The 25,576-nt window shown below is 39.8% G+C and overlaps 1 protein-coding gene across 2 annotated transcripts in view; it reads left to right on the plus strand.

The window, feature by feature from the left end:
• RSF1 (remodeling and spacing factor 1) overlaps positions 1-25,576 on the plus strand; it is a 147,955-nt gene that overhangs the window by 41,466 nt on the left and 80,913 nt on the right. For both annotated transcript variants that reach the window (XM_060176694.1, XM_060176695.1), the window contains exons 3-4: positions 17,986-18,078; positions 21,217-21,422. In XM_060176694.1, coding sequence (XP_060032677.1) covers positions 17,986-18,078; positions 21,217-21,422 — 299 coding nt within the window. The remainder of the gene's footprint in view (positions 1-17,985; positions 18,079-21,216; positions 21,423-25,576) is intronic.

Here is a 25,576-nt window from a genome sequence, read left to right on the forward strand (position 1 = left end):
TTCACAAAATAATTCAGTATCTGTTCTAATTATATTTTAAACGTTATCAACAAAATAGAGTGTTAATTGTTTCTTTCATTATGTAAATTTTGATATGACATCAATTTAATCTTTTGTTTGGCAAAGCCTAAAATGTTGATTTGCAGATTTTTTTTTTTTTACCTCCAGGGTTATCGCTGGGCCTCAGTGCCTGCACTATGAATCACTGCTCCTGGAGGCCATTTTTCCCATTTTGTTGCCCTTGTTATTGCTGTTGTTGTTGTTTGATAGGACAGAGAGAAATCAAGAGGTGAGGAGAAAGACAGACACCTGCAGACCTGCTTCACTGCTTATAAGGCAACCCCCTGCAGGTGGGGAGTGTGTTGTGGGGCTGAACCGTAATCCTTATTCCTGTCCTTGCACTTGGCAATAGGTGTGTTTAACCTGCTGTGCTAACACCCGGCCCTGGGATGTTTATTGTCTCAGTGGTACATTTTTATATCTCCCCAAGATGGTATCTGTTCTTTTTGGTTGGTTGTTTATTTTTATTTAAAATTTTTTTTTATTTATAAAAAGGAAACATTGACTAAACGATGGGATAAGAGGGGTACACCTTTACACAATTCTCACCACCAGAACTCTGTATCCCATCCCCTCCCCTGATAGCTTTTTTCTTTAACCCTCTGGGAGTATGGACCCAAGTTCCTTGTGGGATGCAGAAGGTGGAAGGTCTGGCTTCTGTAATTGCTTCCCCGCTGAACATGGGCTTTGACAGGTCAATCCCTACTCCCAGCCGGTCTCTCTCTTTCCCTAGTGGGGAAGGGCTCTGGGGAAGCAGAGCTCCAGGACAAATTGGTGGGGTTGTCTATCCAGGGAAGTTTGGTTAGCATCCTGCTAGCATCTGGAATGTGGCGGTTGAAAAGAGAGTTAACATACAAAGCCAAACAGATTGTTGACCAATCATGGACCTAAATCATGGGCTGGAATAGTGCAGGTGAAGTGTTGGAGGAGGGGTGTCTCTGTTTTGTAGATATGTATATATCATATGCTTGGCATATACGTGCTTAATATTTACTTATTTATTGCATTGCAAATAGCTGTGAAAAACAAAAGCACATTACTTAACCAGGTCTAAGTTTATAGGCTGATAAGCAAAGAAGTTCTATTTATGGCAATAAAGACATCCTTAAGATGTTTTAAAAAGAACATTACGATTATTCATTCACACCTATTATTTTCTTTTAAATCACCTAGTAGTATGGACACACAGTTTAATTGATATGTAATTGACAGTGAATCATATATATATATGTGTGTGTATATACATACATACATACATATATATATGTGTGTGTGTGTGTAATGTTACTGTGTTATTGCTTTTTCTAACAGTATAATTTAAAAAGAGAAGTATAGTGGCATAAGCTGCCTTACCAGTAGAGTACCAACCTGCCTTGTATCTTTGTGGCCTTAGGTTTGAACACCCACACCACATGAAAACAAAAACAAAATGAGTTTGTCTCTGTAAATGGTGAAGTATTCTTTTGTTATCTCTCAATTTCTCATTCTATCATAAAAAATAAAAATGATTTGCTTCTAGCAAGAGATGAAAGATATTTAAAGAAATTTTTATGTGACTATAAGATGAAATAGTATGGGACTTCGGTGGTAGCGCAGCAGGTTAAGCGCACGTGGCGCAAAGTGAAAGGACCAGCGGAAAGATCCCAGTTTGAGCCTCCGGCTCCTCCCCTGCAGGGGAGTCGCTTCACAAGCGGTGAAGCAGGTCTGCAAGTGTCTGTCTTTCTCTCTCCCTCTTTGTCTTCCCCTCCTCTCCATTTCTCTCTGTCCTATCCAACAACAGTGGCCTCAGTAATAACAATAAAGCAACAAGGGCAACAAAAGGAAATAAATATTTAAAAAAAAATCTTTTTTAAAAAGAATAAATTTAAAAAATGATGAATTAGTACTTTTTTTTTTCCTTCTCAGACTGTCTTTTGCATTTTTGCTATTTAACTTGGTGTGTGTGTGTGTGTGTGTGTGTGTGTGTGTGTGTGTGTGTGTGTGTGTGTGTAAGGGGAGGTCAGAGTGTCACTCTGGTTGCAGAGTATCACTCTAGAACAAACTCAGTACCCCAAATTCATAGGTTTAATTCTGTAGTCACTGCACCACCTCCTGGACTGTGCTCTGCATTTGTATGAATTTTAATGATGGGATCATGTAGTGGTGTACTGGTTAGAGCACAGATATTATCGTGCATTGGGCTAGCGTTCAAACCCTGACCCCACCAATGGGGAGTGGCGGAAGGGGGGAGCTTTGGTATCTGTGGAGCAGTACTGCAGTTGTCTCCTCTTCCACCTTCTCTTCTTCCTCTTCTCTCTGTCTCTTCATCCTTCTCATCCTCTATCAAAAAAAAAAAAAAGGAAAACAAAATTGATACTTTTAACTTTTTTTTTTAATAATTTATTTCTTTATTGGGGAATTAATGTTTTACATTCAACAGTAAATACAATAGTTTGTACATGCATAACATTCCCCAGACTCCCATTTAACAATACAACCCCCACTATGTCATTTATCATCTTTCATGAACCTGTATTATCCCACCCACCCACCCACCCAAGAGTCTTTTACTTTGGTGTAATAATAAATTTACTTTGGTGTAATAATAAATTCCATTTCAGGTTCGACTTGTGTTTTCTTTTCTGATCTTGTTCTTCAACTTCAGCCTGAGAGTGAGATCATCCCATATTCATCCTTCTGTTTCTGACTTACTTCACTCAACATGATTTTTTCAAGGTCCATCCAAGATCGGCTGAAAATGGTGAAATCACCATTTTTTTACAGCTGAGTAGTATTCCATTGTGTATATATACCACAACTTGCTCAGCCAATCATCTGTTGTTGGACACCTGAGTTGCTTCCAGGTTTTGGCTATTACAAATTGTGCTGCCAAGAGCATATGTGTACACAGATCTTTTTGGATGGATATGTTGGGTTCCTTAGGATATATCCCCAGGAGAGGAATTGCAGGGTCATAGGGTAGGTCCATTTCTAGCCTTCTGAGAGTTCTCCAGACAGTTCTCCACAGAGGTTGGACCAATTGACATTCCCACCAGCAGTGCAGGAGGGTTCCTTTGACCCCACACCCTCTCCAGCATTTGCTGCTGTTACCTTTTCTGATGTGTGACATTCTCACAGGAGTGAAGTGATATCTCATTGTTGTCTTGATTTGCATTTCTCTGACAATCAGAGACTTGGAGCATTTTTTCATGTGTTTCTCGGCCTTTTGGATCTCTTCTGTGGTGAATATTCTGTCCAAGTCCTCCCCCCATTTTTGGATGGGGTTATTTGTTGTCTTGTTGTTGAGTCTGGCAAGCTCTTTATATATGTTGGTTATTAAACTCTTATCTGATGTATGGCATGTAAAGATCTTCTCCCATTCTGTGAGGGGTCTCTTAATTTGGGTAGTGGTTTCTTTTGCTGTGAAGAAGCTTTTTAATTTGATGTAGTCCCATAGGTTTATACTTGCCTTAGTCTTCCTTGTAATTGGATTCGTTTCATTGAAAATGTCTTTAAAATTTATGCGGAAAAAAGTTCTTCCAATATTTTCCTCTAAGTATCTGATAGTTTCTGGTCTAACATCCAAGTCCTTGATCCACTTGGAATTTACTTTTGTATTTGGTGAAATACAGTGATTCAGTTTCATTCTTCTGCATGTTTCAACCCATTGTTTCCAACACCATTTGTCTGCTTTCCCCATATAATAGTCTGGGCCCCTTTGTCAAAGATTAGATGTCCATACTGTGGGGCCTCATTTCTGGGCTCGCAATTCTATTCCACTGGTCATTGTGTCTATTCATGTTCCAGTACCAATACAGTTTGAGATCTGGCAGTGTGATGCCTCCGGTTCTGTTCTTTTTTCTCAAGATTGTTTTGGCAATTCTAGGTCTTTTCTGGTTCCAGATAAACATTTGTAGCATTTGTTCTATTCTCCTAAAAAATGTGCTTGGGATCTTGATGGGGAGAGCATTAAATTTGTAGATGGCTCTGGGTAATATATTCATTTTGATGATGTTAATTCTTCCAACCCATGAACATGGAATATCTTGCCACTTCTTTGTGTCTTTTTCTATTTCTTTGAGTAGTGACTCATAATTTTCAATATACAAGCCTTTCACTTCTTTGGTTAGGTTTACTCCTAGATATTTTATTGTTTTTGTTGCTATAGAAAAAGGAACTGATTTCTGGATTTCAATTTCTTCTAACTTAGTGTTTGCATAGAGGAATGCCACTGACTTTTGAATGTTAATTTTATAGCCTGACACCTTACTGTATTGCCTGATGATTTCCAAAAGCTTCTTGCTGGATTCCTTAGGTTTTTCCATGTATACTATCATGTCATCTACAAATAAGGAGAGTTTGACTTCTTCTCTTCCAATCTGTATGCCTTTAATTCCTTGCTCCTGCCTGATTGCTATGGCAAGAACTTCCAACACTATGTTGAATAGTAATGGTGATAGTGGGCAGCCCTGTCTAGTACCTGATCTGAGTGGAAATGCTTCCAGTTTTTCACCATTGAGTATGATGTTGGCTGTAGGTTTGCTATATATAGACTCCACTATCTTCAGGAATTTTCCATCTATTCCCATTTTTTGTAAGGTTTTGATCATAAAGGCATGTTGTATTTTGTCAAAGGCTTTATCTGCATCTATTGATATGACCATGTGGTTTTTGGTCTTTCTTTTGTTGATGTGGTGGATCACATTGATTGATTTACGTATATTAAACCAACCTTGCATGCCTGGGATAAACCCCACTTGGTCATGATGAACAATCTTTTTGATATACTGCTGTATCCGGTTGGCTAGAATTTTGTTCAATACTTTCGCATCTATGTTCATCAGAGATATTGGTCTGTAGTTTTCTTTTTTGGTTGTGTCCCTTTCTGCTTTTGGTATCAGGGTGATGTTGGCTTCATAGAAGCTGGCAGGGAGTATTCCAGTGTCTTCAATCTTCTGGAAGACTTTTAAAAGTAGAGGTATTAGTTCTTCTTTGAAAGTTTTGTAGAATTCATTTGTAAAACCATCTGGTCCAGGACTTTGATTTTTGGGGAGATTTTTGATAACTGTTTCAATTTCATTAGCTGTGATGGGCCTGTTCATGTTATCCACTTCCTCTTTACTTAGTTTTGGAAGTTGGTAGGTATCTAGGAAATCATTCATTTCTTCCAGGTTCTCTAGCTTGGTGGCATATAGTTGTTCATAGAAGCCTCGCATGATATGTTGAATTTCTGCAGTGTCTGTTGTGATATCTCCTTTTTCATTTACTATCCGATTTATTTGGGTCTTCTCCCTTTTTTGTTTTGTGAATCTGGCTAAAGGTTTGTCGATTTTGTTCACTCTTTCGAAGAACCAACATTTACTTTCATTGATCTTTTGTATGGTTTTCCTATTCTCAATGTTATTTATTTCTGCCCTAACTTTAGTGATTTCTGTCCTTCTGGTTGCTTTAGGATTCCTTTGTTGTTCTTCTTCTAGGTCTTTAAGATGTACAATCAGGCTGTTTATTTGTGCCTTTTCTTGTTTCCTAGTATGTGCTTATATAGCTATGAACTTCCCTCTTAGGACTGCTTTAGCTGTGTCCCAAATATTTTGATAACTTGTGTCTTCATTTTCATTGAACTCTTGAAACATTTTGATTTCTTCCTTGATTTCCTCTTTGACCCAGAAGCTGTTAAGAAGTGTACTGTTGAGCTTCTACATTTTGGGACTGTTACTAATCTTTTGTTGATTGTTAAGTGTTAGTTTAATTCCACTTTGATCTGAGAAGATGCTTGGGATGATTTCAGTGCTCTTGAATTGGCTGATGCTGTCTTTGTGGCCTAACATATGGTCTATCCTTGAGAATGATCCATGTGGATTTGAGTAAAATGTGTATTCCAGTTTCTTGGGATGAATGACTCTGAAAATGTCCAATAGTTCTAGTTTATCTATCTCTTCATTTAGCTCCCTTATGTCTTTACTGATTTTCTTCCTGGATGATCTGTCAAGTTGAGATAGTGGGGTGTTGAAGTCCCCTACTATGATTGTGTTACTGTTAATATATTGCTGTAGCTCTTTCAGTAGAAGTTTGATGTATTTAGATGGCTTCTCATTGGGTGCATAGCTGTTAATAATTGTTAAGTCCTCTTGATTGACTGGTCCTCTGAGCATTAAGTAGTGTCCATTCCTATCTTTTTTGATCTTATCTATTTTCAAGTCTATCATGTCAGATATGAGAATAGCTGTTCCTGCCCTTTTTTGTGGGCCATTGGCTTGTATGATAGTTTTCCATCCTTTCACTTTAAGTCTGTGTTTGTCTTGTTGAGTTAGGTGAGTTTCCTGTAGACAACATATTGTTGGGTTGTGTTTTCTGATCCATCTTCCTACTCTGTGTCTTTTAATAGGTGAATTCAGGCCATTGACATTTATTGATATCAAAGATTGAAGATATTTTAACACCATTCTTGTAGAGTTTTAGAGTGTTTTGATATATGTCCTATTTGTGGTGGTCTGGTTATTTATAGGAGACCTTTCAGAACTTCTTTCAGGGCAGGCTTGGTGATGGTTGCTTCCTTCAACTGTTGCTTGTCTGAGAAGGTTTTGGTGCTTCCATCTAGTCTGAATGACAGTCTAGCAGGATATAGTATTCTTGGCTGAAAGCCTTTCTCATTGAGCACTCGATAGATATCTTGCCATTCTCTTCTGGCCTGTAGTGTTTGTATGGAGAAGTCTGCTGCTAATCTTAAGGGTTTTCCTTTGTAGGTGACTCTTTGTTTTTTCTCTTGCAGCCTTGAGGATCCTTTCTTTATCCTTATTCCTTTCCATTCTAAGTATGACATGTCTTGGTGTCTTTAGATCTGGGTTAATTCTGTTTGGGACTCTCTGGGCTTCTTGAATCTTTATGTCTTTGGTGTTGTCTAGACTAGAGAAATTTTCAGCTATTATGGCCTGGAGAATGCTTTCTTCCCCTCCTTCTCTTTCTTTCTCTGGTAAGCCAATAATGCATATATTGTTTCTTTTGAAGTCATCCCATAGGACTCTGTTGTTGTTTTCAGCATCTCTTAATCTCTTTTTGAGATCTCTTACTTCTTTTTTAGTTGTCTCTAATTCACCCTCAGTCTTGCTAATTCTGTCTTCAGCCTCATAGATTCTATTCTTTCTGCCCTCTACTGCTTTCTGGAGTTCATCTACTTTGTTGCCCTGCTCTGATACTGTTTTAGCTTGTTCAGCTAGTTGCCTTCTTAGCTCAGCCATTTCAGCTTTCAGCTCTCTAATAACCATGAGATTAGAATTTTTTTCCATATTCTCATTTGTTGTTCCTGCATTTCTGATTAAAATTTTTTCAAATTCTTTACTCACTCCTGTTATTATTTCCTTAGCTAATGTTTGGATGTTGAACTCGTTATTTTGTGCTTCACCCTCTGGAGGACTTTTAGCTGGACTCTTGTCCTGGTTCGAGTCTCCAATATTTTTTCTTGTTGTTTTAACCATTTTATATATTATGTTATGAGTTCCCTTTATCAGTACTTTTCAAATTATTGATCACTTTTGCCTGGATTGACTTGTGTCTAAGTAATTTAATTAAAGGGTTTACCGTGGTGGAAGTTAACAGTTTTTTCAATCCCTGAGTTGGAGCTCAGTGGTATAAAAGCCTCTTTTTTTTTTTTCTTCCCTGTAGGCTATGGGAGCCTGAGGGCTTTTAAACTATCAAGAGGCTTCTTAGCTTAATCACTGACTCCTGACCAAGAGATAAAGCAGGGTGTGGCAGAGATAATCCAGTGGTTATGCAAAGAGACTTTCACAGCCCCTCAGCTATGCCATGGAGGTATAGGTCTTCTCCTGAGTTTCCTGGTTAGATCTCTGTCCCCTGGTGTCCCTCCCTGTTGCTGCTCCAGATTCTGAGGGTAGTAGCAATGGAGACTCAGAGTTGCACTTGGTGAGTCTCTGGGGAGTCCTTTCCTCCCTTCAGCTGTCCCCTTGTTGTGGAGCAGACTGGAGGTGGTGTCTCCACTGATAAACTGTTGAACTGTTAGCAGTTACTTAATCTCTCCTTAGGCCCCTCTCTCCTCTCTGTCACCAGCCACGCGTGTTTGTACTCATGGGTGATTTACTGGGTTCCTGTGGTCATTTTAGTCCTGTCCAGGTGGTCTTCTTTGGTATTCCTAGTTGATCCGGGAGAGGAGAGAAAGCGATCTGCTGCTCGTAGGTCTGCCTCCGGAAGTCGAATCTCCCATATTTGTCACTTTTAACTTTTTTTGAAAGAAATTATTTATTGGATAGAGATGGTCATTAATTGTGAGGAGGTTAATAGTGACTAATACCCAAAATATATAAACAGCTTGTACAACTCAACAACCAGTAGAAAAGCTGTGATTAAAATGGACTGATATAGCAGAATAGTAATGTAAAACTCTTATACTTGAAGCTCCAGGGTCCCAGGTTTAGTCCCCATATCACCACAAGCCAGAACTGAGCTATGTTAAAAAGCATGTTCACGCATGTATACACGCACACATGAATGCATGATTAGCCTACAGATTCAGTGTTCTAGAGTGATGCTGACTTCCCTAGCTCTCTCTCATGCTCTCATGTGAAACTGTCTCATATGGAATAAATAATGCAGCTTAAAAAAAGCACCAACTAAGGAGTGGGCAGTGGTGCACCTAGTAAAGTGCATATGTCATCATGCACAAGGATCCAGAAATCGAGCTTTGTTCCCCACCTGTATGGAGAGTGATGAAACAAAACAGGTCTGCAGGTATTTATCTTTCTCCCTCTCTGTCTCCTCAATACTTCTCTATTTTTCTCTATCCTGTCAAATAAAATACCAAGGGAAAAAAAAAGAGAAAATTGAGTGTGGGTGTGGTGGATTCTTAGAACTGGCATTGAGCCCCACCTAACCCAGCTGGCAATAAAAACAAACAAGACAGGAAGTATAAATAAAACTGCCACTACTGCAAGTATACCAGATGGCCAACACACAAGTATAAAACTGCTTGTCACTAATTACCATTTAAGGGATAATGCAAATCTAGTAATACATTCACTATGAAATACTTTATGGGGAGTCGGGCGATAGTGCAGCGGGTTAAGTAAGGATCCTGGTTTGAGCCTCCGACCCCCCACCTGCAGGGGAGTCGCTTCACAAGTGGTGAAGCAGGTTTTCAGGTGTCAACCTTTCTCTACCCCTCTCTGTCTTCCCTTGCTCTCTCCTATCCAACATCAATATCCTATCTCCTATTTCTCTCTGTCCTATCCAACAACGACATCAATAACTAACAATAATAACTACAACAATAAAACAACAAGGGCAACAAAAGGGAATAAATAAATAAATTTTTTTAAAAAGTTTAAAAAAATTGTAAACTGCCACTTTCACCATAGTTCCAACTGTTTTTAAAATAACTAACTTTTTCTCCTACACTTCCCCCCCCATGTAAACTAAGTTTGCTGTCTTTTTTATTTATGCCTAATTTATGAGAAAACTCCTCTGTCAAGAGTACATTTAGATAGTATTCTTGAATCTTTATGTCTTTTTAAAAATAATTATTTATTCCCTTTTGTTGTCCTTGTTGGTTTTTTATATTTATTTTATTTATTCCCTTTTGTTGCCCTTGTTGTTTTATTGCTGTAATTATTGATGTCATTGTTGCTGGATAGGACCGTAAATTTGCGTGTCTTTATTAGCACATCCCAACTCCTTTGTTCCTGCCTAAAATAAAACCAAATGGACTGGTAATTCATCAGGACCTCTGCTTGGCACTTCTGTGTGGTTTGAACACTAGAATACGAATGTCACAGATGCAAGGCTTTTCAAAAAGTGAAATTCCTTCAGGAGCATCTTGGGTCAGGCATCCATGAGAGCAGTTCCAGGCTTGGCCTCTCCTTATCTGAAATGTTTGATCAGGAGCCCAGCCTGAGTGTCCCTGCATTGGTTTTACATCCACAGAGCACTGTGCTGGCTGCCATTTTGTCACCCACATTGGAGAGAAGGCTCCATATCACTAAGGACACCACCACATTAGTGTCCTGGATCCTGCATAGCCTCCCATCCAGAGCTCTTTTAACAACTCAAACTATACAAGGCTTAGTCCTCAGGTCTCTGGGACAATAATAACTTCCTGCCTTGCAAATGAAAAGACTTGTCATAGTCTGGGGCACACATGTGCTCTGTGAAAAACTCCACCATTCCCTTTATTTTTTTATTCTCTCTTTATTATTTATTTATTTATTTTTTTCCCCCCTCCAGGGTTATTGCTGGGCTCGGTGCCTGCATCATGAATCCACCACTCCTGGAGGCCATTTTTCCCCCTTTTTGTTGCCCTTGTTGTTGTAGCCCCGCTGTGGTTATTACTATTGCCATCGTTGATGTTTGTTGTTGGATAGGACAGAGAGAAATGGAGAGAGGAGGGGAAGACAGAGGGGGAGAAAAAGACAGACACCTGCAGGCCTGCTTCACCACCTGTGAAGCGACTTTCCTGCAGGAGGGGAGCCGGGGGCTCGAATCTGGATCCTTAGACCAGTTCTTGTGCTTTGCTCCGCCTGCGCTTAACCCGCTGTGCTACCTCCCAACTCCTGTCCTTGTTGTTTTATTGTTGTTATCGATGTCGTCATTTGTGGATAGGTAAGAGAGAAATGGAGAGAGGAGGGGAAGACAGAGAGGGGGAGAGAAAGATAGACATTTGCAGACCTGCTTCACTGCTTGTGAAGCGGCTTCCTTGCAGGTGGGGAGCCGGGGGCTCGAACCGGGATCCTTATGCAACTCCTTACTCCTACCACTTTGTGTGCTTAACCCGCTTCTGCTACCGTCCAAGTCCCGAACCTTTACGTCTTTTATGTTGTCTAGACTAGAGAAGTTCTTAGCTATTATTTCCTGTAGAATTCTTTCTTCCCTTCCCTCTCTTACTTCCTCTGGTAAGTCAATACTTTGTATATTGTCTCTTTTGAAGTCATCCCAGATGTCTGTTTTGTTCTTTTCAGTATCTCTTAATCTCTTTCTGAGATCTCTTCTTTTTTGTCTTTAATTCATACTTGATTTTGATAATTCTGTCTTCAGCCTCATTTATTCTAGAGTCTCATTTGCTGTTTCTGCCTTTATGATGAGAATTCTTTCAAACTTTTTAATTAATCCTGTAACTGTTTCCTTAACTAACATTTGGATGTTGACCTCATTATTCTGTGCTTCAACCTTTGGGGCGGGTTTAGCTGGACTTTTTATCCTGGTTCATTTCTCCAATATTTCTTCTTGTTGGTTTAACCATTCTATATAGTATGTTATATGGTCCGTCTCTGAGTGCTCTTCAAATTACTGATCACTTTTTCCTGGATTGACTTGTTTCTAAGTAAGGGTACTTAAAGAATTCACAGTTGTGGAAATTAACAGTTGTTTCAATATTACTTCAATCCCTGAGTTGGAGCACAGTGACTATTAAAGCCTATTGTTCTTTTTCTTACCTGTAGGTTATGGTAGCCTGAGGGCTTTTTACCTAAAAGTAGGCTTCTTAGTTTAATCATTTACTCCTGACCAGGAGATAAAGCAGGGTGGGGGAGAGATAATACAGTGGTTCTGCAAAGAGACTCTTCACACCCCAAGGATCCAAAGCTCCAGGCTCAATTCAGCTTCTCTGCCAAGTGGGGTAGCACTGCTGGGCCCTGTGAGTTTCTAAACAAGTCCCATTTATGGCCTGTAGGTTCTGAGGCAGTAATTCACCATGTTCTCATCAGGAGAACAATGTGGAAAGGCTCCCACCACAACCCCAGTGCTAGGCCACCGAGGTGTATATCTTCTCCTTCTTCTACCGTTTGCCCTTCTTCCATAGCCAGTCAACAGTGTCAGGTTGAGCCTGATGTAAAGTTTCGAGACCTCCTTTGAATCTGGAGAGGTGGCAGTCGTTGACTATGTGGGCCATAGTCTGTCTGCCGCATATCTTCTCCTGAGTTTCCTGCTCAGTTCTTTGTCCTCTGATGTTAGCACAGGGCCTCCGCCCCTGCTGCTCCAGCCTCTGAGGGTAGTAGCAATGGAGACTCACAGTTGCATTTGGTGAGTCTTAGAGGAGTCCTCTCCTTCTTTCACAGTCTTTTTTTTAAAAAAAAAAAAAAGACTGGAGGTGGTGCCTCCACTGGTAAACTGCCAGACTGTTACCAGCTGCTTAATATCTCCTTAGGCTTCTCTCTGACCACGAGCCACACGTGTTTGCACTTACTGTTGATTTGATGGGTTCCTGACGTCAATCTAGTCCTGCCTTGTTGTGGTCCCAGGTGATCTCCTTTGATATTCCTAGTTGACTTAGGAGAGGAGAGAAAATCACAGCCTCTGCTGCTCTGTAGCCCTTCCTCCACCGTTGACTCCTGTTCATGTCCTCTTAATTTTACATGCTTTAATGTACTTCTCTTCTTTTATTTTTATTTATTTATTTATTTTTTATTTAAGAAAGGATAAATTAACAAAACCATAGGGTAGGAGGGATACAACTCCACACAATTCCCACCACCCAATCTCCATATCCCACCTCCTCCCCTGTTAGTTTTCCCATTCTCTATCCCTCTGGGAGCATGGACCCAGGGTCATTGTGGGTTGCTGAAGGTGGAAGGTCTGGCTTCTGTAATTGCTTCCCTGCTGAACATGGACGTTGACTGGTCGGTCCATACTCCCAGTCTGCCTCTCTCTTTCCCTAGTAGGGTGGGTCTCTGGGGAAGCGGAGCTCCAGGACACATTGGTGGGGTCTTCTGTCCAGGGAAGCCTGGCCGGCATCCTGATGACATCTGGAACCTGGTGACTGAAAAGAGAGTTAACATACAAAGCCAAAAAAATTGTTGAGCAATCATGGACCCAAAGCTTGGAATAGTGGAGAGGAAGTGTTAGGGGGATACTCACTGCCAACTCTAGTGTACTTCTGCTTTCAGGTATATATTTTGCAGTAGTTTATGGATACGTACTTATTTAGCTAATCTCAATGTGTTTTGAAAGGGAGAAAATAAAAATAACCATTTTGTTGTTACGTAGGCTCCAGCTGGCCGGGCTAGCTTCACGGGCGGGTAACAGAGACGCGGAGACAACGGCTGGGCAGGGAAGCTGTATTTCTTTATTCAGGAACAACGATTCATAAACTAAGACAAACTAATCACCAAACAGAACTCTGCTGTCTCTTTGCAGCGGCGCAAGCACTCTCTCTTACTCCGGAACTCTCCAACTCTGGAATTCAGGAACCCTCTCTAACTTTGGAACCCTCTCTCGGGGTTCCTCGGGGCGGGGCCAAGCAGGCCTGCGAAACTAACAGGACTGATCCAATTCTCTTGGCGGGGGAGAACTAGAACCCAATGTAAAGCATACAACACCATTTAAAATTATCTCTTGGGTTCAGATACATGTTACAGTGCTTGTGACCAGGGTTCAAGCCTTGGCTCTCCATATACTGGTATGAAACTACACAAGTGGTAGAGCTGTACTGTACGCTTTTCTTCCTCCCCCTGCCTTACCCTTGCTACTTATCTCTGTCTCTATTAGGAGAAAAATTCTGCCTTTTTCTTAGAGTACAGTATAATACAGTTATGGAGAACCCTTAAAGAAGAAAGAATACATATACATATAAATGTCTTTTTGTTGTTCCTCACTGAGTCTCCTCCAAGGGCTAAACCTGGGTCCTACACATGACAAAGCATGACTCTTCCCACTTATCAGAACCCCTTCCATGAAGTCAGCCTCTTGCTAAGAAGACATTTGGGATTTGTTCCTGTGTCATTATTGAATATGAGGTAGTATTTCAGTTTGGCTCTGATTTGCATTTCCTTGGTTACTAGCCATGTTAGTCATCTTATTCTTTGCTTGTTAATTACTTATAGATATCCACGGCCTACTGTCCAATTTAGATCATGACCTTTTTTATTGCTGGGGCTGTGTGCCAGCATGTTTAATCCATGGCTCCCAGCAGCCATTTTTTTCCTCGTAATGGAACCCCTTCTTAAATTTGACATGAGGAAGAAAAGTTTAAAGAGGAATGGGAGATTGAAAGAGAAGCAGTTGCATCCCTGCTTCATCACTTGAGAGGCTTGTTCCCTGCAGTTGATGAACTGGGACTTGAACTCAGGTCTTTCTTCATTGTAATGTGTATGCTCCACCATGTGTGCCTGACCATACATTTCAGCTTAAGATATAATCACTTCAGTGTCTTCCATGTCTGATATTCCCAATATTTCCTTTTTTCTGTATATTTCTTTGTCTCCTGAATGCAGTATGTCAGAAACAGAGCTTATTCTCCCATTGAAAATTCCCTCACTTTATAGTTCCTGCCTGTTCCCTTGTCATAGATATTTGACACTGAAATACATGTTATTAATAAAAAATGTTGTGGCAAACATGCCAATTTAAATACTAAGACATTTTATTAATTTATTAATAAGAAAGAGAGGAAGAGAGATAGAAAGAACCAGGTATCACTCTGGTACATGTGCTGCCAGGGATTAAACTTGGGACCTCATGGTTGCGAATCTATTGCTTTATCCATTGCACCACCTCCCAGACCACATAAAAACATTTTTAAAATTGGGCTGGGTGGTGGCGCACCTTGTTAAGCGCACATAGAACAAAGCTCAAGGACCTGAGCTAGTATCCTGGTTCAAGGCCCTGGCTCCACCTGCAGGGGAGTCGCTTCACGGGTGAAGCAGGTCTGTAGGTGTCTGTCTTTCTCCCTCCCTCTCTCCACCCCCCCCACCCCCAATTTCTCTGTCCTGTCAAAAAAGAAAAAAAAAATCAGCAAATAGCCACAGGACCAGTGGATTCGTAGTGTGGACACTGAGCCCCGCGATAACTCAGAAGTCAAGGAAAAAATTAAAAAAGCTTTTTTTTTTTTTTTTTGGTTTCCAGGGTTATCGCTGGGGCTTAGTGTCACACTTCGAACCCACTACTCCTGGAGGCTATTTTTTTCATTTTATTGCCCTTGTTTATCGTTATTGTTGTTGTTATTACTGTCATTGTTGGATAGGACAGAGAGAAATGGAGAGAGGAGAGAGGGAGAGAAAGATAGACACCTGTAGACCTGCTTTACTGTCCATCAAGCAACACCCCTGCAGGTGGGGAGCTGGGGGCTTGACTCAAACTGAGATCTTTACACTGGTGCCAAGCACTTTGCACCATGTATGCATAACCCGCTGCGCTACCGCTTGCCCCCCCCCCCAAATTTTTAGACTCAACAACTATTACACAGATTTGACAGCCTTGTTCACTATGATTAAAGTTTACAGAACATTTAATTAAAATTTCCTCTTGTTTAATCCTCCTCTGCCCTCCATTGAATGGCTCACACCTGTCTGTCTCTGTCTGTTAAACTGATGACCACGGACACCTCGTTTAAATGTGTCTGAAGTCTTTCTCTTCTGTAACGCTTTTGCTGACTACTGCTGGAATCTACGTAAGAGCTGGAAGGATGTTCCTGATTAGTGGAGGGAAGATATGACTCATTAGAGTCTTGAACAGGCTCTTCTTCCTGCTGGCTGTTAGTTTCTAGGCGTGCTTCAGAGTCTGCCCCCACAAATATTTCATCATCATCACTACCTGGTGTTTAATTTGTGTTCAATAAAGTGCCCATGAATGTTGTCACTATTGGAACAGACTTGAGAGGCATGCTCTGAAGCATCAGTATAAACACAGTCACTGGATTGCTAGCTGCAGAGGAGCAATAGAAACACTCTGATCCCCTGCTTGTCTTGTATTATTCTACTATACTGTGATTTTTATTGTACAGATTCTTTACTCCCTCCCTCCATCCCTCTCTTCCTTCCTTTTTTTTCTCTCTCTCCTTTCTTTCTTTCTTTCTTTCTTTCTTTCTTACCACTCAGCTCTGATTTATGATGGTGCAAGAGATTGAACCTGGAACTTCGAAGCCTCAGGCATGAGTGTCTCTTTGTGTAACCATTATGCTCTTTTTTTTTTTTTTTTGAGAGAGAGATGCAGATGGAAAGAGAGAAAGAGAAAGAGACACACCAGAGCACTGCTCAGCTCTGGCTTATGGTAGTGCCGGGGGGTTGGTTAAACCTGGGACTTTGGAGCCGTAGGAATGATAGTCTGTTTGTATAACCATTTTTGCTATCTCCCCCGCCCACCATTATGGGATCTAATTTGTACCCTACCCTTGATTTTTTTTTTCCCCCCAACAAGTTGATTTAAAGTGTGTGTGTGTGTGTGTGTGTGTAATACTATGGGATAAGAAAGAGGGAAGAGGCCTCCAAAGAGTACCAAGAGCATCTTACTCTTAGGCTAAGATGTTATATAAGCAATCCCACCTGCCTTAAAATTTTTTTTTTTTCTTCTTTCTGCCTATCTAGCCAATTGCCTTGTGTTCCTGGATACTAATGTACCTTGTATTGATTCTTCTCCCTTGACCTTCATTGTACTCTTTGCTCTTGGACTAAGAAAAAAAAAAAAAGCATGAATTGTTGCTGAGTCCTTTAGATAATTTTTCATACCTACTTCATTACTTTCATAGTCAATATTATGACTTTCAGTTTTATTGCTGAAGAAACTGGTTTCTTCAGCAATGCCACAATATCCAGGGCATTTCTCTTTACTGTTATGTAGTGGAGTGATTGTCCAGATCATCTTTCCTCAGTCGATTATGCCAGCTTTAGTTGCTTGAAATGCTTGCTTGCAGCCCTAAAGGTAGCACAGTGGATAAATTATTAGACTCTCAAGCATGAGGTCCTTAGTTCAATTCAGTCACTGTCATCACATGTGTTAGAGTAATGTCTGATTTACAGCTACTAATAAAGAAACAGAAGACTTGAAATTTGAGTAAATGCTATATTATAGAATGCTTCAAATGTCAAATAATGGTTTTTTTGCCCATAAATAGGATGACATTCAGTTGGAGACTTAAACATGTGCCATGGTAATGTTTTTTTTTAAAAAAGTATTTGTTAATGTTTATTTATCAAGAGAAACTAATACTTACTCAAGTATCTGAGCTTCATAGTTAAGGATCAGTGACAAACTTCCATGAAGTCAACTGAAAAAAAATTTTTTTAAATTAATTTTTGGTATTTATTTATTTAATAGAGACTGTCAGAAATTGAGGGGAAAGGCGGGTGATAGTGAGGGAGACAGACACAACACTGCTTCACTGCTCACAAAGCTTTCCCCCTGCAGATGGGGTTTAGAGCCTGGAACCCAGGTCCTTGTGCCACCATCTTAGCTCTGCCCCTCCTTGTGCATTGTAACATGTGCTTAACCAGGTGTATCCCTACCCAGCATTCCCTGATAAATTCTTGACTGTCAGGAATCATGCATTCTGAAAGATAACCCGCCTTCCTAATTTCCTCAAAATCTTAAATGGAATTGTAATTTCTGTAGAACTCTCATATGACTTCTTTCTTAGTTCAGCCACAGCAAACTTAATAGGGAGTTGCAACCCCTAGGGATTCAATGAAAGCTTCAACAATATGAAAGTGTAGATGCTTGGCCAGAAGGCCACACATAAAGGTTTCTCCAAAGCACTGGAATCCATGTTTGTTACCCAACTCGACACCAACATCCTTTGAGACTTAAGGAAATATATAGCTGGTGGCTACATCGACGTAGCCCATTTGTTTGTTTGTTTATTTTTAACCCACTTCTGTTTTAGGCATAGAAGTCTTTAGTATCAAGGAACTTCTTTTTTTGGCTTTTTGGAGAGCTAGAATCAGATGGCTTCTTATGTTTGAAAATTATGTACCTCAGAAATGTGCATAGACTTCTTGGTAATGAGAGAGATGGCAGAAATCACTTTGTATCTTAATTTTAGGTATCGTAATGTAATAAACATTCCTGGTGTATTTAAATAGTATTCATGTTAGGGCAGAATGGGATTAGATTGTGTTTGGTATACAATCTTTTATAAATACAGATTAACAAAAGATTTAAGACAATTGTATAGTAAAACTACAAAAGTAAATAAATATTGTTTCTATGTATTAAGATACTTATTTTCTCTTGCAGATATGCCAAGATTTTAATAGCACCTGGGCATGGGAAATGGAGAAGAAAGGCTATCTTGAAATGAGTGTTGAATGCAAGCTAGCGCTGTTAAAGGTAATGTAGTTGTTATTTATTACAATTTTAATTTGGAAATTGTATTTCTTTTTTTAAATTCTTTTTATTAATATTTATTTATTCCCTTGTTTTATTGTTGTAGTTATTCTTGTTGCTGTAGTCGTTGGATAGGACAGCGAGAAATGGAGAGAGATGGGGAAGACAGAGGGGGAAGAGAAAGACACCTGGGGGCTGGGGGGTAGCGCAGTAGTTGTTAAGGACAGGTGGCGCAAAGCACAAGGTAACCAGTGTAAGGCTCCCGCCTTCAAGCCCCCAGCTCCCCACCTGCAAGAGGGTCGCTTCACAAGCGGTGAAGCTGGTCTGCGGGTGTCTATCTTTCTCTTTCCCTCTCTGCCTTCCCCTCCTCTCTTGATTTGTCTCTGTCCTATCCAACAATTATAACAACAGTAAGGGCAACAAGATGGGAAGGAAGCAGTGGATTTATTCTGCAGGAGCAGAGCCCCAGTGATAACGCTGGAGGCAAAAAAAAAGAGTTAAATACTAATGTTAAAAAATAAAGAGGGGATATATCCTAAGGAACCCAGCATATTCATCCAAAAAGATCTGTGTACACATATGTTCTTGGCAGCACAATTTGTAATAGCCAAAACCTGGAAGCAACCCAGGTGTCCAACAACAGATGAGTGGCTGAGCAAGTTGTGGTATATATACACAATGGAATACTACTCAGCTGTAAAAAATGGTGACTTCACCGTTTTCAGCCAATCTTGGATGGACCTTGAAAAAATCATGTTGAGTGAAGTAAGTCAGAAACAGAAGGATGAATATGGGATGATCTCACTCTCAGGCCGAAGTTGAAAAACAAGATCAGAAAAGAAAACACAAGTAGAACCTGAAATGGAATTGGTGTATTGCACCAAAGTAAAAGACTCTGGGTGGGTGGGTGGGGGAGAATCCAAGAAGGATTCAGAGGACCTAGTGGAAGTTGTATTGTTATATGGGAAACTGGGGAATGTTATGCATGTACAAACTATTGTATTTACTGTTGAATGAAAAACATTAATTCCTCAATAAAAAAAGAAAGAAAGAAAAACAAAACAAAAAAGACTCTGGGGTGGGAGTGGATGGGGAGAATACAGGTCCAGGAAGGATGACAGAGGACCTAGTGGGGGTTGTACTGTTATATGGGGAACTGGGGAATGTTATGCATGGACAAACTATTGTATTTACTGTTGAATGTAAGACATTAATTTCCCAATAAAGAAATAAAATAAATAATAAATAAAGAAAAAAAGAAAGAAAGAAAGAAGAGGAAAGATAGACACCTGCAGACCTGCTACACTGCTTGTGAAACGACTCCCCTGCAGGTGGGGAGCCAGGTGCTCGAACTGGGATCCTTACGTAGGTCCTTTGCGCTTTTTTTGCACCACCTGTGCTTAACCCGCTGCGCTACTGCCCAACTCCCAAAATTGTATTTCTAATTCTCCTGGTTGACTTGGAATACAACTGGAAAGTTGGCATTGTTAGTGCTACTGGAAAAGAACATTAAATTTTTTGTGGTAACACAAGCAGTTTATACTTCTTCTCATCTTTATTTTTTGCAAAGCTGAGGCCTTGTCCCTATCCTGTTTTTTCACTCAAACTGAGACAGACACAGACACCAGAGGTACCCCCACCATTCCATTGCACTTTTTGAGATAGAAATATCAAGCCAGAGAGTCACAGAGAAAGAAGGGAAAGATAACACAGCACTGAAGCTTCCTCCAGTGTGGTAGGAATAGGATTCAAACTTGAGTTATTTTGCCAGCCCTGATTTTTTTTTTTAAACTGATAAATATACATAGGTTTAATGACCTCTGCTTATTGGGGGCAGTAGTTGAAAGGGCAAGGATTTACCCCAAATAAGTTTATCTTATCTTATTTTCTCAGGCATGAGAGCCTCTTTGCATAACCATTATGCTATCTACCCCCGCCCTCATTTTACTTCTTAAAAATATTTATTTTTTGTTTTTATTGCCACCCAAGTTGTTGCTGCTGGGGCTCAGTGCTTCCACTGGTGGCCATTTTTTTCTTTCTCGACCTTTTATTTGATAAGACAGGCAGAATTTAAGAGGGGAGGGTGAGATTGAGAGGGAGAGAAACAGATGCTTGTACTTTACCACCTGTGAAGCTACCCTCCACCCCTGAAGGTGGGGAGTGGGATTCAAACTTTTTTTTTTTTTTAAACAAAACCTTTTTCTTTTTCTTTTTTTTTTATTATCTTTATTTATTGGATAGAAGCACCCAGAAATCGAGAGGAATGGGGGGGTTAGAGAAGAATAGAGAGAGGGATACACCTGCAGCCCTGCTTCACCACTTGCGAAGCTTTCCCTCTGCAGATGGGGACTGGGGGCTTGAACCTGGGTCCTTGCACATTATAACATGTGCACTCAACCAGGTATGCCACCATCTAGCCCCTCAAACCTTGGTCTTTGAGGATGGAAATGTGTACTTAATAAAACGCTTATATAAGCAAACCACAATTGAAAGGAGTCCTTTTCAGATTTTATATTTAAGCTTCAATCTCTGTTACTGCCCTCTTCAAGAGTGTTGATCTAAATTGTTATTATTAGAAAGGTGGTTTATATAATGAAGTAAAAAACACTATTCATTCATTACCTGTCTGAAAAGAGAGGATCAAGAAGGAAATCTGATTTCCTACCCAATCATAAACAGAAGTGTTTAGTTGGACAGTTCTTCTTAAAGCCATTATTTTGATGTTTTTTATCAGTGGTACCACATTTTTTGCATATGTCTTAGCCTTATAAAAAACAGTTAATACAAGAATAATATTCATCTAAAAGCTTTAAGAGCAAAAGAATCATTGAAAAAATTTTCCCTTGAGACTTCAGTGCAAACAAACTCAGTGCTTTTGAAATATATAATGATTTTTGGAGCTAAATGTATGAGTTTATAATATCATTATCTTTAATTTACAATATTGAAAATCTTAACATTTATCTTTATAAATGGGCTATTCTGAAGAAGGCTATTCTTTCCAAAAGTTGGGTAGTAGCTCAGGTGTTTTTCTAATGCCTATTCCTCAATCAGTTCTGCAGTTGAACATATCACACTTATTGTACTGTAATTGAGAAACATTCCTGGAATAATTTAAGCCATTTTATCACTGTTTTTTAGTATCTCTGTGAGTGTCAATTTGATGATAATCTCAAATTCAAGAATATTATTAATGAGGAGGATGCAGATACCATGCGTCTCCAGCCAATTGGCCGAGACAAAGATGGCCTCATGTACTGGTACCAGCTGGATCAAGATCACAATGTCAGAATGTATATTGAAGAACAAGATGATCAAGATGGTTCTTCATGGAAATGCATTGTCAGGTATCTTTCATTGGAATATTTTCACACGTTTTTCTTGGCTTTGATCTCTTCTGTACTAAAATACATTATTTTGAGTCCTGTCTCCACTACTCATACCACCTTTTCCTTCTGTTCTTTCCTCTATACAGAAAAAGACAGAGAGGGAAAGATGCTGAGAAAGGGGATGTACCACAACAATGCTCAAGAGGTTCCCTCCTGCAAATCTTTGGTTCTTTAATTTTCCTACTTTTGTCCTACCTAACTGTTGAGAATTTATTCCATTGAGTTCTGCAGTATAGGGGTCTGGCAAGTCAACTTATGTGGGAGGGCATCTGATTTGGTGTGCATTGCAGTCCCAGGTTTAAGCCCTGTTCTCAACCATGGGAGTACTATTACACTGGGGCAAGTATCAGTACTATGATATCTCTCCCTCTCATTGCAGTTACAGAAGCCAGACCTTCAACCTTTTGCATCCCACAATGACCTTGGGTCCATACTCCCAGAGGGTTAAAGAATAGGAAAGCTATCAGGGGAGGGGATGGGATACAGAGTTCTGGTGGTTGGAATTGTGTGAAGCTGTACTCCTCTTATCCTATGGTTTTGTCAATGTTTCCTTTTTATAAATAAAAAAATTAAAAAAAAATAACAGCAGCAGCAATGGGGAGAAAAAAAAATGGTCTCCAGGAGCAGTGGATTTGTAGTGTAGGCACGAAGCCCCAGCAATAACCCTGGAGGCAAAAAAAGTATTGACTTTTCTTTGAAGATTTTGTAAAATTCATTTGTAAAGCTATCTGGTCCTGAACTTTTGTTGTTTGGAAGGTTCTTAATAACTTTTTCAGTTTCTTTGTGCTTGGTCTGTTTATGTTGCGTAGTTCTTCCTGATTCAGTTTTGGAAGGGTATATGTTTCTAGAAACTTTTCCATTTCTCCCAGGTTCTCTAGCTTGATGGCATATAGTTGTTTGGAGAACCTTCACATGATACTTTGAATTTCTATGGTGTCTGTTATGAAATGTCCTCTGTCATTTACATTTCATCTATTTATTCGAGTCTTGTTCCCCCCCCCCTTTTTTTAGTGAGTCTGGCTAAGGGTTTAGCAACTGTATTTACCCTTTCAATGAACAAACATTTAGCTTCATCGGTTTTTTTTTTTTATTCTCTTATTTTCAATGTTACTTATTACTGCCCTAGTTTTAGTTATTTCCTAATGTGTGACTGTATGACTGTGAATTTTCCTCTTAGTACTACTACTTTAGCTGTGTTCCAAATATTTTGATAGCTCGTGTCTTCATTTTAATTGGATTCTAAGGACATTTTAATTTCTTCCTTAAGTAGTGTGCTTTATTTTTTGTATTTTGGAACTTTTACTAATTTCCTGTTTGCTCTTAAGTGTTAGCTTAGTTCCACGGTGGTCTGAGAAGATGTTCAGTATGATTTCAATGCTCTTGAATTTATTGACACTGTCTTTGTGGCCTAGTATATGGTCTATCCTTGAAAATGTCCTGTCTGTACTGGAAAAGAATGTGTATTTCAGTTTCTTGGGGTGAATGGCATTGAAATTGTCTAGGAGATCTAGTCTGTCTACCTCCTCATTTAATTCTCTTGTTTTTTTCTTGACTGTCTAGATGGTCTAAGAGAGAGGATGGGCTATTGTAGATTATCTAAGTGAGAGAATGGGCTTTTGAAGTCTCCTACTACTACTGTGTTGCTATTGATGTATTTTTGTAGCTTTCAGTAGATTTTTGATGTATTTAGAAGGCCCTTCATTGGATGTGTAGATGTTAATAATTGCTACGTTCTCTTGGTTGACTGATCCTCTGAGGATTATGTAATCTCCATGTTTCTCCTTTATTACTCAGTTGTGTCAGAAATGAGAATAGTTGTTCCTGTCCTTTTTTATGGTTCACTAGCTTGTATGATAGTTTTTCATCCTTTCACTTTGAGTCAGTGTTGGTCTTGAGGTAGGTGCAATTCCTACAGACAGTCTTGTGTTTTCTGATCCAACTTCCTACTCTGTACCTTTTAATGGATGAGTTTAGGCTGTTGACATTTATTGATATTATGAATTTGAGATGCTTCAATGCCATTATTCTGCACTTTTTTGAGTGTTCTGATGACTTTTTTTTGTTTTTTTTCTCTTTTTTTTTTTTTTGCCTCCAGGGTTATCGCCAGGGTTCAGTGCCTACACTATGAATCCACTGCTCTTGGAGGCTATTTTATCCCTTTAGTTTCCCTTGCTGTTTATCATTGTTGTTATTGCTGCCGTAGTTGTTGGATAGTACAGAGAAAAATGGAAAGGGGGTCAGCTGTTGGCACACCTGGTTTAGCGCACGTATTACAATGTGCAAGGGCCCTGCTTTGAGCCCCCAGTCCCCACATGCAGGGTGAAAGCTTTGTGAGTGGTGAAACAGTTGTCTTTCTGTCTCTTGATTTCTGGCTGTCTCTATCCAGTAAATAAAAGATAATAAAAATAAAGATCTATGCTTTTAAAAAAAAGAAAGAAAAAAGAAAAATCGAGAGAGGAGAGAAAGACAGAGAAGGGGAAAGACACCTGCAGATCTGCTTCACTGCTTGTGAAGCCACCACCCTGCTGGTGGGGAGCTGGAGGCTTGAATCGGGATCCTTACCTGTCCAGTCATTGCACTTTGCGCTATGTGTGCTTTTTCCACTGCACTAATACCAGGTCCCCTCCCTTTTTATGTTTTCCATGCAAACATACATCATATAACTTTTCCGACAAACCAATGTATCTTAGCTTTTAAATTATCAGGGGTATCTATAACTCTGAGAAGAATAACTCATCCAGTGGTCTGGGAGGTGACGCAGTGGATAAAGCATTGGATTCTTAAGCATGAGGACCTGAGTTCAGTCCCCAGCAGCACATGTACCAGAGTGATGGCTGGTTCTTTCTCCCTCCTCCTATCTTTCTCATTAATAAATAAATAAAATCTTTTTTTAAAAAAAAGAATAACTCATCCATTGGCTTTTGAGAAACTTAAAAAAAAATTCTCTCTCTCTCTATATATATATATTTATAGAAACAGATAAATTGAGAGGGGTAGTAGAGATAGAGAGGGAAAGAGACAGAGAGACACCTGCAGCCCTACTTCACCACTCATGAAGCTTTCTCCCTGCTTGTGGGTACCAGGGGCTTGAATGAATACCCTTACACACTGTACACTTTTGAACAACTTCATTGGGGGTAGACAGTATAGTGTTTATGCAAAAGAACTTCCATACCTGAGGCTCTGAGGTCTCAGGTCAAATTTGTTACACTATCATAAGCCAGAGTTGAGTAGTGGTCTGGCTAAAACAAAAAAAGAGTGAATAACTTTGTTGACTTTTAACTCTTGAATTTTAGTAGATATTTGTTGGTGATTTATTGGTTTGATAGTAAATCATAGTAATTTAGAACATTTGCTTGGACAAGGAAGTTCAGCTTTTCCTAAGAAAATATATTAATTGAATTTTTAAGAATTAAAAAAATATATTTATTCCTTTTTTTTTTTTTTTTTTTTTACCAGAGCACTGTTCAGCTCTGGCTTATGGTGGTTCAGGGGATTGAACCTGGGACTTTGGACCCTCAGGCATGAGAGTCTCTTTGCATAACCATTAGGCTATCTACCCTGTCCACCCTTGTTGTTTTATTATTGTAGTTATTGTTGTTGTTGTTAGATAGGACAGAGAGAAATGGAGAGAGTGGGGGAAGACAGAGTGGGAGAGAAAGACACTTGCACACCTACTTCACCGCTTGTAAAGCGACCCACCTGCAGGTGGGAAGCCGGGGGCTCGAACTGGGGTCCTTATGTAGGTCCTTGTGTTTTGCGCCACCTGCGCTACTGCCCGACTCCCAAATTGAATATTTTCATGGAAATTTGTTTTATTTATTTTATTAGTGCTTTAGTATTGATCTACAAAATTACATGTCAATAGGGGTATAATTCCACATCATTCGCACCACCAGGGTTCTGAATTCCAAGCCCCTCTATTGCAAACCACCGTGATTCTCCCAAGGTTGCAGACATGGGTTAACCTTCATATCTATGTACATTTGTACATGACTTCCCCCTTTTTCTTCCAAGTGCAATCCTCTTCCCCCTCTAAGTCACACATAACCCTATTACTACATCCAAACATCTCTCCTCTTGTCATGCCCTCTCTCTGGGACCTGATGGAG

Source organism: Erinaceus europaeus, chromosome 17 (assembly GCF_950295315.1).
Source record: "Erinaceus europaeus chromosome 17, mEriEur2.1, whole genome shotgun sequence".
In the NCBI taxonomy this organism is placed as follows: domain Eukaryota; kingdom Metazoa; phylum Chordata; class Mammalia; order Eulipotyphla; family Erinaceidae; genus Erinaceus; species Erinaceus europaeus.